Source organism: Chlorocebus sabaeus, chromosome 4, assembly GCF_047675955.1.
Source record: "Chlorocebus sabaeus isolate Y175 chromosome 4, mChlSab1.0.hap1, whole genome shotgun sequence".
Classification (NCBI taxonomy): Eukaryota; Metazoa; Chordata; class Mammalia; order Primates; family Cercopithecidae; genus Chlorocebus; species Chlorocebus sabaeus.
In genome coordinates, this window is record NC_132907.1 from 32824535 (window position 1) to 32837839 (window position 13305).

The window sequence follows — 13305 nt, forward strand, 5'->3', positions numbered from 1 at the left end:
CCACGCTATATTCAAAATCTTTTCCGTTCAGTGCACAGCTCTGTTCTTTTGAACCAAGTCTGTCACCTTGAGTCTCTCCTCCACTAAAGTAATTTTCCACCAAAAAGTTCTTTTTAACCTTGGTATTAATATAAGCTGAGACACACACATGCACAGGCTCAAATCCCCACACAGGTTCACAGCACAAATGACCCTTTAAGAGAGTCACTTTTTAAATAATGTACTTAAAAAGCCAATATAGGCCGGGCGCAGTGGCTCACACCTATAATCTCAACACTTCAGAAGGTCAAGGTGGGCAGATCATTTGAGGTCAGAAGTTTGAGACCAGCCTGGCCAACATGGCAAAACCCTGTCTCTACTAAAAGTACAAAAATTAGCCAGGCATAGTGGTATGCGCCTGTAATCCCAGCTACTCAGGAGGCTGAGGCAGGATAATCATTTAAACATGGGAGGCAGAAGTTGCAGTGAGCTGAGATCGCACCACTGCACTCCAACCTGGGCAAAAGAGCAAGACTCAATCCTCAGGGGGAAAACAAAGCCACTATAAAATTACACGGAGCAAGAGATAAGAAACAGAATCAACATGGCATTTAATGTACAATTAAAATCAACAAAACAAAAGTGAAAATAAGATCTATTAAACCTATTTGATGACTTGCTCACAAAGGCATTTATCTTTTAAATAAATTTTACTGCACTGTAAATATCTTAAAGGCTGGAGCTACACATCATGTAAGTGGTGCCTTGGCATTCTCAAATTTAGCATTCATAATTTCAATTATTTGGAAATTTCCCCTAAGAACCACATCATGAAGTCTTAAGTTTACAAGGAGTAAGTCTGCAAGTCTCTGCTATGAGAGTGAGTGATCTGTCTTACACTAACCAACCCATCTCAAAGCAGCTATGCAGTTCTCCTTTGTTTAGAAAATATAATAATTCATCATGATGACCTTCTGAAGTATTGTAACTTGACTTCGCCTTGCCACACAGCATTCTTTTACCCTTATCATCCAAATACTTCATGTGTTGTTGAGCAGGAACACTATTATTATTATGTTTTAGACACGTGGTCCAACTCTGTCTTACAGGCTAGCACAATCATATCTCACTACAGCCTCAAACTCCTAGGCTTAAGTAATCCTCCCGCCTCAGCCTCCCAAGCAACCAGGATGACGTACATACACCACCATGCCTAATTTTTTATTTTTTTTAGGGGTAGGATCTCACTATGTTGCCTAGACTGGTCTCAAACTCCTGGCCCCAAGGATCCTCCCACCTCAGCTTTCCAAAGTGCTGGGATTGGTCACCATACCCAGCCTAATGAGAACATTATTCATCATAAACCTTTCAGCTTTTAAAATTCGGCTAAGTTTTAGACATGACCATAACAACAATGCAATATAGTTTTGTTTTCTTCCACGCAGATTTTTTTTTTCCTGAGACAGAGTCTTGCTGTGTTGCCCAGGTTAGAGTGCAGTGGCGTGATCTCGGCTCACTGCAACCTCCACCTCCTAGGTTGAAGCGATTCTCCTGCCTCAGGCTCCCGAGTAGCTGGAATTACAGGCACCTGGCTAATTTTTGTATTTTTAGTACAGACGGGGTTTCACCATGTTGGCCAGGCTAGTCTTGAACTCCTGACCTCGTGATCCGCCCGCCTCAGCCTCCTAAAGTACCAGGATTACAGGCGTGAGCCACTGCACCTGGCCCCATGTGAGATTTTAATAGCTTACTAAATGGGGGGTTGTGTTCTTCCACATGAACTGTCAAGAGACTACTAATTCTGTCTTCTGTCTCCCACAATATTGTACATATCTCTTGTACACAGTAGGCATTCAATAACTGTTGAGTGACTGTCAGACAGAAGTAAAAACTTAAGATTAACCCCTAATATCCAGGCCGAGCATGGTCATATGCACCTGTGGTCCCAGCTAATTCAGAGGCTGAGGTGGGAGGATTGCTTGAGCCTAGCAGGTCAAGGTTGTAGACACCTATGTTTGTGCCACTCGCTATGCAGCATATACTTTTGTGGGTTACACATCGTGATTTGGGGACATTATTAACATACCCAAAACTTAATTACAATTGCTACCTGTACCTTAAATTTCCTTATTTTTAGAGACTTTAGATTTTAACTGTGGTTAATGTCCATTTTACTATATTTAGGTTTATACGTAAAGGCATACTGTTTTATAGAAAATGAATTCCTGGCCAGGCATAGTGGCTCATGCCTGTAATCCCAGTATTTTGGGAGGCGGAGGCGGGTGGATCATCTGAGGTCAGGAGTTGGAGACCTGGCCAACATGGCAAAACCCCATCTCTACTAAAAATACAAAAATTAGCTGGGCATGGTGGCATGCACCTGTAAACCCAGCTACTAGTGGGGCTGAACCTGGGAGGTGGAGGTTGCAGTGAGCCAAGATCGTGCCACTGCACTCCAGTCTGGGCAACAGAGCGAGACACTGTCTCAAAAAAACAGAAAACGAATTCCTGGCCGGGCACAGTGGCTCATGCCTATAATCCCAGCACTTTGGGAGGCTGAGACAGATGGATCGCTTGAGGCTAGGAGTTTGAGGCCAACCTGGGCAACATGACAAAACCCTGTATCTACTAAAAATACAAAAATTAGCTAGACATGGTGGTGTATGTCTGTAATCCTAGCTACTCAGGAGGCTAAGGAACAAGAACTGCTTGAAGCTAGGAGGCAAAGGTTGTAGTGAGCCAAGACAGAGACCGTCTCTCTCAAAAAAAAAAAAGGATTCCTTTTTGTGTCAAATCAAGCTCAATTTTGTTACTGCAAAACAATTTGCTCTCAACTGCTGATTTTGTAATTTGTCACCCCTCAAAAGAGCTTATTTTAACAAAGAGGAGGAAAGGGTATAACAATTGTTGAGACACACTGAGCCGCAGGTAGCCATTTTAAGTGTATCCTGTGCACTACACTTTGCTATTGCAACCAGCTCAACCATGAGCTTACTATTTTTTTTTTCCTTTTGAGACAGTCTCTCTCTGTCGTCTAGGCTGGAGTGTAGTGGTGCAATCTCAGCTCACTGCAGCTTCCACCACCTGGGTTCAAGTGATTCTCCTGCCTCAGCCTCCTGAGTAGCTGGGATTACAGGCGTGCACCACCATGCCCGGCTAAGTTTTTTTTATTTTTAGTAGAGACGGGGTTTCACCATGTTGCCCAGGCTGGTCTCGAACTCCCAACCTCAGGTGATGTGCCCGCCACAGCCTCCCAAAGTGCTGGGATTACAGGCATGAGCCTGACCCTTACATTTTTTTATGCAGGAAACTAATTTGGTGCTTGAGGACCATCTTGGCATCTTCCTTTATTATTAAAAGGAAGATGTTCCATGCTTCGGATTACCAAAATAACAGGCACAGCTATATTAACTAGCAAAATTGCTTTTTATAGTAATGTCTTCCCATATATGCTACCTTCAATTAACTACACATCTTGTACCTCAACTGCGTTAAACAAGTCCCTACTATAGTCCCTATCTCCAGGTTCAGCTGCTCCATTCCAAAATAAAAAGTGCTAATCTGAATTTTTTCCAGGTATTTTTAGCTTTGACTAATCTCTCAAAAACCCTGCTTTTTGAAGTTTTGCACTATATCACTCCGAAATCCAGTAGGCATCTAAGAAGTCTCCTATTCTATTGTTCATTCACTTAACAGTTATTGAGCATCAATCATTATGTGTACTCTTTCAGACCATGCAGTAGGATGACAGGAATAAAAGCTACAATGTAGTGAATCTGAGAAAAATAAGTCAACAATTACAATTCAGTACAATGTGATAACTACTATACTGAAAGCAACTACAAGATGCTAATTAAGCATATACTTCTTTCTATATGGAGAAGAACTAGCCTCATACTACAAAAAAAAAAAAAAAAAAAAAAAAAAAAAAAAAAAAAAACAAGCAAGAAGCTAACTCACACAAGCTATCCAGCTTAAGGCCCTGGTTATCTCTACAATTACAATCTGTGGAAATTGCCTCAACTAAATATAAACTGTACCTGTAAGGCAACATATTAGGAGAGTAAAATTGATAAAGTTGAAATAGGAATTAAAACTTCTGTAGACTGGTAGCCTTTAATAACAGGTAACTGTAACCAAGAATCTTCTAGACAATTGATTTTGAGACTCTCCCCAACAAAAAAGTAAGTTTTAGAAGTGCAGGGTTTGAGGTGAGGATAGAACAGAGGAAAAGGAAAAACAATTTCATAGAAAGACTTGAGTTAAGTAAACTGTCCATTTACTTAGTTCTTGTTAGAAATCAAGCAAAAGTGAAAAGGATTTGAAAAGCAACCTTAAACTATCAAAACCAATTTCTCTTACACACAATATCCTCGGATGAACATAAGACTGGCTATTTAATTAAACCCAATGAGTTAAAAATGAAAAGGACACAATGTGGTCTGACGTAAACTTTGGTGTATATAAAAATCCTATGGGGAGCTTGTTAAAAATGCAAGTCGCCAAGCTGTATCCTCAAAGTGAGGATTCCAAAGGTGTGGTTCAGAAACCTCTCAGTCTGTGTGTAACAGACTGAAAACGAATGTTTTTGGCATGGAAGACAGCCCAAGGTTATACACTGCTCTTCCCACCCTCTTCCCTAGTCCATTCTCAAAGAAGAGGCTCTACACTGTGAGTCCAAGACAAAATAAGAGTCCTCAGGAACAAAAAGTTGGCCAATTTTTTGTGAAGGAATAAAGGCAACATAAAAAGACTAGGACAAGTATTTTCTTCTAGAACTCTCTCTTTACTTGGCTCCTTCCATTAGATCCCTTCCCTTCTACATGCTGCATACTCTTCATTGATTCCTTTCCACATAATAGGACTAGGCTATCTCCTTTTTTAAGAATGAAGCATCTCTAATCATGGACGGTGAAATAGAGACCAGCGCAGAAGTCAGAAGGAGGTCTGGGAAAAGCTGCTTAAGACCACATGCTAAATTCAGAAGTAAAAGGAACTCTGGAAGCTCCCAAGGAAACGCCTGCTAATTTAGGGAAAAGCACGAGCAATATTTAAAGTAAATTTAGAGGAGAAAAAGAAAGACAAAAGAAAAATCTTTCTACAAAACACTATGTCACCGTCTTCTTTTCTGGAGGGCAGCATGATTCAGAACCCACCTGAAATAGTTTCTTGAGCCCTATCATGTGACCATATAAGACTTAAAATTATATACCTTTAATTTCTCTACAATTACAAAAGGTAACAAAGAACACTGTTAAAAATATTTCAAAGCATGGGTAACACAGTGAGACTTCATCTCTACAAAAAATAAAAATACCATCTGGCATGTACCTGTAGTCCTAGCTACTCGTGAGGCTGAGGTAGGAGGATGGTTTGAGCCAAGGAGGTCAAGCCTGTAGTGAGCCATGATCATGCCACTGTGCTACACCCTGGGTGACAGAACAAAACCCTGTCTCAAAACACACACACACACACAAAACCAAAAACAGAACAAAACCCTGTCTCAAAACACACACACATACGAACCCAAAACCAAAAACAAAAGGTGCAAAAAACCTGATAAATGGCTGTCACCCCATACTTATGTCAAACTCCTTCCTATATCTGCCCTACATCCTTCAATTACCCAGACGTAACAATTCTATTCCTAAATGTCAACTCTATGCCCACCTAATTGTTCTCTTTACCACAGCTTCATTTAAGAGATGTATCATCTCATCTGAAGTACTTCCTTTACCTCAAACTGATCTCCTTACCTTAAGACTGTATCCAACAACCAATCCTCCTCACTGGCAACTAAGTGATCTTTTTATTCATATCACTGCCCAGCAGTGATACGAGAAATGAGTGAAATGAGAAGTCTTGCCCTGTCGCCCAGGCTGGAGTGCAGTGACACAGTCGCAGCTCATTGCAACCTCCACCTCCCGGGTTCAAGCGATCCTTCTGCCTCAGCCTCCCGAGTAGCCAGAACCACAGGCGCGTGCCACCACACCTGGCTAATCTTTGTAGTTTTTAGTAGAGACAGGGTTTCACCATGTTGGCCAGGCTGATCTTGAACTCCTGACCTCGTGATCCACCCGCCTTGGCCTCCCAAAGTGCTGGGATTACAGGCGTGAGCCACCACACCCGGCCGCACAATTTTCATAATCAAATTTAACTATGTGAAATCACTTACATCATAAAACAGTTTTCTATCAGCAGCAAGTCGTTTAGATGCCAGTGTCTTGGTAACATGATAGAAGGTAAGTAATGCTCTGTGCTGTCGAAGATCATCCTGGACTTTAACAGACTCTATAAGAGTGGGAATTAGTTCAGGCCACTGTCTGGGACAATCCAATCTAGCAACTTTTGCAATCAGCACTGCAATCTGAGTTGCAATCTAAAAGGAAAAAATGAGAAATAAACAAATGGAATCAAGGCAATAGATAAGGAATGCATTCTCGGTGAAAAATCACCTTGTTAATTATACATTTGACAAAAATGAACACAATTTCACTGAATGATTGCTTAAACAGTGGTTCTCAAAGTGTGGCCCACGGACCCCTGGTAGAGCTAGGACACTTTCTGGGACCTATGAGGTCCTCCTTTATCCAATTACCTGTCAGTGTGAAACAAAGTTTTCTTCATATAACGTCTACCATGTATCACAACAGAGTAAATGAAGAAGCAGATATGAAAACCTAGATGTCTTCCTTTAAATAGCCAGACCCTAAAAATGCATGCCAATGCCACCTTTCTCAGTAAATTTTTATTGTTTGGGAAACAGCTACTATTGCTCATTTCCAAAACTGCTATGTTGACAAGTATGATATAATTTTTTACACTAATATTTTTAAGTTTCTCAGTTTTAATTTATAACACAGTAAATATCAACAGATATAACTCCTTTAGGTCTTCCATTTTAGCAGTATAATGAGATCCTGTGACCACAAAGTTTAAGAATCCTGACCTAAAAGTAGAAAGAAACATCAAATATTAGGCATTTAAATAATGATATTTCTACACACCATTGTTTCCCAAATGCTAGCTGAAAGAACAATTAGGCAGTTGTTCATCGCTCAGTAACACAAACCCCTCCCTAATCACCTCCTGCCCCATTAAAGGTAACTCTGTTGTTCTCCATTATCCTTTAGCTCCTTTGTAAAGAAAGAGCAAAGAACTGAGATCATTTAAACAGGTCAAAATAAAATTGTATTGGAAATATTGCCAAATACAATTGTGCTTTAGTAGCTCAATTTAAAAAAGCAAGCATAACCAAGTATTATCTCGAAAAAACTTAAGAATTATTGTACCTATAAGCAAAACTTATTTTATTCTTAGAAGAAAAACCTCAATACATAAAAAAAAGATAAAACTGTACATAATTTACTATCTAGCTGCCACAGAATAGTAGGAATTGAAAATGTGATGGATGCAACCAATAGAAAAAAACCTAAAGCCATTCTGTAGTTTTTTTTAAAAAAAGTGGTGGAGGCTGGCCAGGCACCGTGGTTCACGCCTATATTCCCAGCACTTTGGGTGGTCGAGGCAGACGGAGCACGAGGTCAGATCGAGACCATCCTGGCTAACACGATGAAACCCCATCTCCACTAAAAATACAAAAAATTAGCCAGGCATGGTGGTAAGCGCCTGTAGTCCCAGCTACTCCGGAGGCTCAGGCAGGACAAAGGCGTGAACCCAGGAGGTGGAGCTTGCAGTGACCTGAGATTGCGCCACTGCACTCCAGCCTGGGCAACAGAGCGAGACTCTGTCTAAAAAAATAAAAAAATAGGGGGGGGGGAAGATAATCTAAAAATTACAATCATTAAAATTAATTCTTGTGCTGTAAGACTACAAATATAGCCATGTATCACTTAACAACAGAGATATATTCTGCAAAATGTGTCATTAGGTAATTCTGTGGTTGTGTGAATATCACAGAATGTATAATAATCGTATGTGCTATACTTTTGTAAGACTAGCAGCAGCGCAATAGGTTTGTTTACACCAACATCACCACCAATTAATGAGTAATACATTGCACTACAGTATTAGGACAGCTATGATGTCAATAGGTGAGAAGAACTTTTCAGTTCCATCATAATCCTATGGGACCACGATTATATATGCAGTCCACTGTTGCCCAAAACAGCAGTAGGCATCACATGACTATATAGAGAGATTTGCTTTAAACACAGGCTCATAAAATGAGAAAGCCGGAAAGTATACAAATATACCTTAAAATGACTTCTGGGCTTTAAATAATTAATAACCAAATCTAATCAAAACTACTCAAAACTACAAATAGATCTCAAAATGTAAAAAAAAGTAAAAACATCACAAATGAAAATAGTGTAATAGTGATATTTTTATTTATTTTTCATTTTAATGCCAGAATATAAAATTAGTTTGGAAAAGCAGAAGAAATTAAAAGAAAAATTAGCATTCATTTTTCTCACTAACCTGGTTTATTGGTTCATTGAAGTTGGTGATGAGCCCTGCACGCAGAGTAGTTTTCTCCTCCTCTGACAGAGCACTGTAAAAAAAAAATACTGATTATGCAAAAGAATACCACCCAATAAAAAATGTAGGTAAGCACTACTGTAAATTTTAATAATAAAAAGTCTTTCAAACATGTGTCTCTGATTGGTTTTTGTAAATAAAAAGGATTATTTCCATTACTTGTACATCAGCACTACTATGAACTTTAACAATAAAAAGTCTTCTAAACAACTGTCCCTGATTGGTTCTGGGAAATGAACAAGATTATTTCTATTACTCGTACAATGGCACATCAGATAAGTCGGAAGCATAAAATTCCTTCACGATTGAATAAATGGGAAGCACCACACAGTAAGCAAGAGTAAATAAGATAAATCCAGGTAATTAATATATTTGATGTTCACTTTTATTGATGTAAAAATAGTAGCCTACAAAAAAAAATAAGATGGCTAAAAAAAATCTATACAAGTAAATATTGCCATTTCATCAGCTTCTTTCATAAAATCTGTGTGAGATTATTCTATGGGGCAAGAGATTCAGAATCAGAGAATATTTGGGACGGGCGACTTATGAGAAATCAACTAGCTTAAACCTTTCATTTTAAACATCTCCAAAAAGAATAAACACAATACTAATAATTTTGACTGCATATGAGAAAGGAAAACAGAAAGGTACTGGACAGGAAAAGAAGAACACTACTATGTAAGACTGAATACATACGTATGAATGTGTTGTTAATTTTAAAATGAAGGCCAGGCACAGTGGCTCAGGCCTGTAATACCAGCACTTTGGGGAGGCCAATGCAGAAGGATGGCTCGAGCCCAAGAGGTCAAGGCTGCAGTGAGAGATGATTGCACCACTGCACTCCAGCCTGGGCAACAGAACAAGACCTTGTCTCTTAAATATTTTTTTGAATAGTAAATGTACATTAGATTTTAATGCCTCATTTTAAGGTTTTCCATTCTGGGTATCAGAATTAAATTAAATTAAATTAAATTAAATTAAATTAAATTAAATTAAAGCACACAACAATAATAGCATTAAAAACAGGAGGGATTAGACAGAATTAACATATTACTACAAGGTTCTGGCATTAACTAGAAAAAGTAAAGTGCCAGCCATGGTGGCTCATGCCTGTAATCCCAATCCTATGGGAAGCTGAGATAGAAGAATTGCTTGGGGCCAGGAGTTCAAGATAAGCCTGGGCAACATAGCAAGATCTCATTTCTACAAAAAATTAAAACAAAAAAAAAATTAGCAGAACATGGCGGTATATACCTGTAGTCTGAGGTACTCAGGAGGCTGAGATAGGAGGCTTTCTTGAGCCCAGGAGGTGGAGGCTGCAGTGAGTTATGATTGTGCCACTGCATTCCAGCCTGGGCAACAAAGCAAGACCCTGTCTCTAAAAAAAAAAAAGTAAGGTACTAATACAAGGATATCAAGGGTCCATGTTACAATCACTTAAATAATGAAAACATACTAAACGTTTTAGAGTAAAACTGAGTAATAAAAACTGTCTTGAATACAGTTGTCCTCCTTTATTCATAGTTTTACTTTCCATGGTTTCAGTAATCTACCATCAATGAAGTAGATTCAATGAATGGAATGGAAAATTCATAGGTTTTGAATAGCGTAGCATCCTGAATAGCATGATGAAATCTCATGCTGTCCTGCCCTGTCTGGCCTGGGACGTAAATTATTCCTTTGTCAAGCACACCCATGCTGTACATGCTACCTGCCCACTAGACATTTAGTAGCTACTTTGTTATCAGACTGAAAAAAAAAAAAATACTAAATACAGGACTTAGGACTATCTGCAGTTTCAGGCATCCACTGGGAGTCTTGGAACCTATCACCTACAGATAAGGAGGAACTACTGTAATCCAAAGGAAAGCAAGAAAGAAAAAAAGGGAACAGATATCAAGACATACAGAAAACAAAGTGTGAGTTCTGGACACAGTAGCTTACGCCTGTAAGCCCTGCACTCTGGAAGGCCGAGGCAGGAAGATCACTTGAGGCCAGGAGTTCAAGACCAGCCTGGACAACACAGTGAAACCCTGTCTCTACTAAAAACACAAAATTTAGCTGGGCATGGTGGCGCATGCTTGTAATCCCAGCTACTCGGGAAGCTGAGGCATGAGAACTGCTTGAACCTGGGAGGCAGAGGCTGCAGTGAGCTGAGATGGTGTCGCTGTATTCCAGCCTGGACAACAGAACAAGACTCTATCTCAAAAAAAGAAAAGAAAAAGAAAAAGAACAAAGTGTGGGCAGATTTAATCCCAATATATTAGTAATTACATTAAGTATAAATGGGCACGATACTAAAATTAAAAGACATTTATGATAAAATTGGATGAAAAAACAAATCCAAAGCCGAGCATGGTGGCTCATGCCTATAATCTCAGCACTTTGGGAGGCCAAGAGACTGGGACTGCTTGAGCTCAGGAGTTCGAGACCAGCCTGATCAACTTGGTGAAACTCTGTCTCTACCAAAAATACAAAAATTAGCCAGGCATGGTGGCACGCACCTGTGGTCCCAGCTACTCCAGAGGCTGAAGTGGGAGGATCACTGGAGCCTGTGAAGTCAAGGTTGCAGTGAGCCATGATGGCACCACTGCACTCCAGTCTAGGTGACAGAGCAAGACCCTGTCTCAAAAAAAAAAAAAAAAAAGAGAGAGAGAAAAAAGAAAGGGTACAATGGTACAATCACGATGCAATGGAGAAAGAACACATGTCCCTACTTCACATGAGCACCTTGTACAAATATAAACTCCAGATAGATCATACAACTAAAATAGAAAAGGAAAACAAAGCTTTCAGTAGAAAACAGTATTTTCATGACCACCGGCTGAGCAAAAAATTCATAAATAGGCTGGGAGCACTGGCTCACACCTGTAAATTCCAGCATTTCAGAAGGCCAAGGTGGGAGGGTCACTTCAGTCAGGAGTTCAAGACTAGCCTGGGCAACCCAGCAAGACCTCATCTCTACAAAAAAATTTTTAAAATTAGGCACTGGTGGCACACACCTGTAGTCACAGCTACTCAGGAGGCTGAGGCAGGAGGACTGCTTGAGCCCAGGAGTTAGAGGTTACACTGAGCTATGATTGCATCACTGCACTCTAGCCTGGGCAACACAGTAAGACCCTGTCTTCTCAAAAAAAAAATTATAAAAAAAACTACAACCCAAAAGAAATAATCATAGAAAGGTAATTAAATTAAACTTCATTAAAATTAAGGGCTTCTGAAGAAAGTGAAAAGGCAAGTCACAAAGTTGTTTTTTTTTTTGTTTTTTTTTTTTTTGCAGACAGTCTCGTTCTGTTGACCAGGCTGGAAAACAGTGGCATGATCTCAGCTCACTGCAACCTCCGCCTCCCAGGTTGGAGAGATTCTGCTGCCTCAGCTTGTTCAGTAGCTGGGACTACAGATGTGCGCCACTATGTCCAGCTAGTTTTTGTATTTTTAGTAGACATGGAGTTTCATCATGTCGGCCAGGCTGGTCTCAAACTCCTGACCTCAGGTGACCTGCCCACCTAGGCCTCCCAAAGTGCTGTGATTACAGGCGTGAGCCGCTGCACCTAGTCTAGGAGAAGATATTTGTAATACATACATTTGACAAAGGACTTGTATCCAAAATAAAAGTCCCATAAATCAATAAGATAATCCAATTTTTTAAACGTTCAATTAACAGACCCTTCATAATAGAGGATATCCCAATGACCAACAAATACGTTTAAAAAGTACTGATCATTAAAGACAATGCAAACTAAAATTACCAAACCCACCAGAAAGACTAAAATGAAAGATCAGACCAAGTGCAGATAAGAATGCAGAGCAAATACTAATACTCGTATGTTGCTGTGGCAGTGCAATCTGATACAACCAGCCTAGAAAATTAACAATATCTACTAAAGTTGAACACACATCTGACTATAAATGGTAATAAAATGCAGATGTGTGTAAAAGTTTCTAGAATGCTATGTGTTCTATCTAGTTCCAAGTGGCAGTTACACAGGTGTCTTTGCATTATAAACATTCAAACTACACCCTTTACTTGTGCACTGCTTAAAGTATGTTATATATTACACTTCAAAGAAAGTATTTTAAAATCTTAATGACTTACTCAAAGTTAATAAATGAGAAAACAAGATTAACATAAACATTCAGGTCATTAAAAATATCTCTCTAATCCTTTTATGATTGTGCTACACTTTCCAACTTTAATAGTTCCCTTCTACTATCAAACCCGACATAATGTGTTCTCCTACAATATTTTGCTTTACACTTGTAATTGAACTTTTCTTCTATGCCAAGGAGCCAGGTTCATCAGTTTGCATAACTCTAACTACAATAAAAGTGTATAATGGGCCAGGCGTGGTGGCTCACGCCTGTAATCCCAGCACTTTCGGAGGCTGAGGCGGGTGGATCACAAGGTCAGGAGATCGAGACCATCCTGGCTAACACAGTGAAACCCCGTCTCTACTAAAAATACAAAAAATTAGCCAGGTGTGGTGGCGGGCGCCTGTAGTCCCAGCTACTCAGGAGGCTGAGGCAGGAGAATGGCGTGAACCCAGGAGGCGGAGCTTGCAGTGAGCCGAGATTGTGCCACTGCACTCCAACCTGGGCGACAGAGTGAGACTCCATCTCAACAACAACAACAAAAAGTGTATAATGACTAGCTATCAAAATAGATCATGCAAAAAAATACACAGATGCTCCTGACTTACAATGGGGTTACCTCCTGATAAACCCACAGTAAATAAAAAATATTGTAAGTCAAAGATTTATTTTATATCTAACCTACTGAACATCGTATCTTAGCCTAACCTACCTCAAACATGCTCAGAA

General features: G+C 39.7%; 1 protein-coding gene across 5 annotated transcripts in view; it reads right to left on the minus strand.

Annotated features, from left to right (window-relative positions):
- IPO11 (importin 11) overlaps positions 1-13305 on the minus strand; it is a 231220-nt gene that overhangs the window by 183593 nt on the left and 34322 nt on the right. For all 5 annotated transcript variants that reach the window (XM_038010419.2, XM_073014741.1, XM_007973675.3 and 2 more), the window contains 2 exons: positions 8422-8494; positions 6155-6358 (listed from right to left, as the gene is read on the minus strand). In XM_038010419.2, the coding sequence (XP_037866347.1) occupies positions 6155-6358; positions 8422-8494 (277 nt within the window). The remainder of the gene's footprint in view (positions 1-6154; positions 6359-8421; positions 8495-13305) is intronic.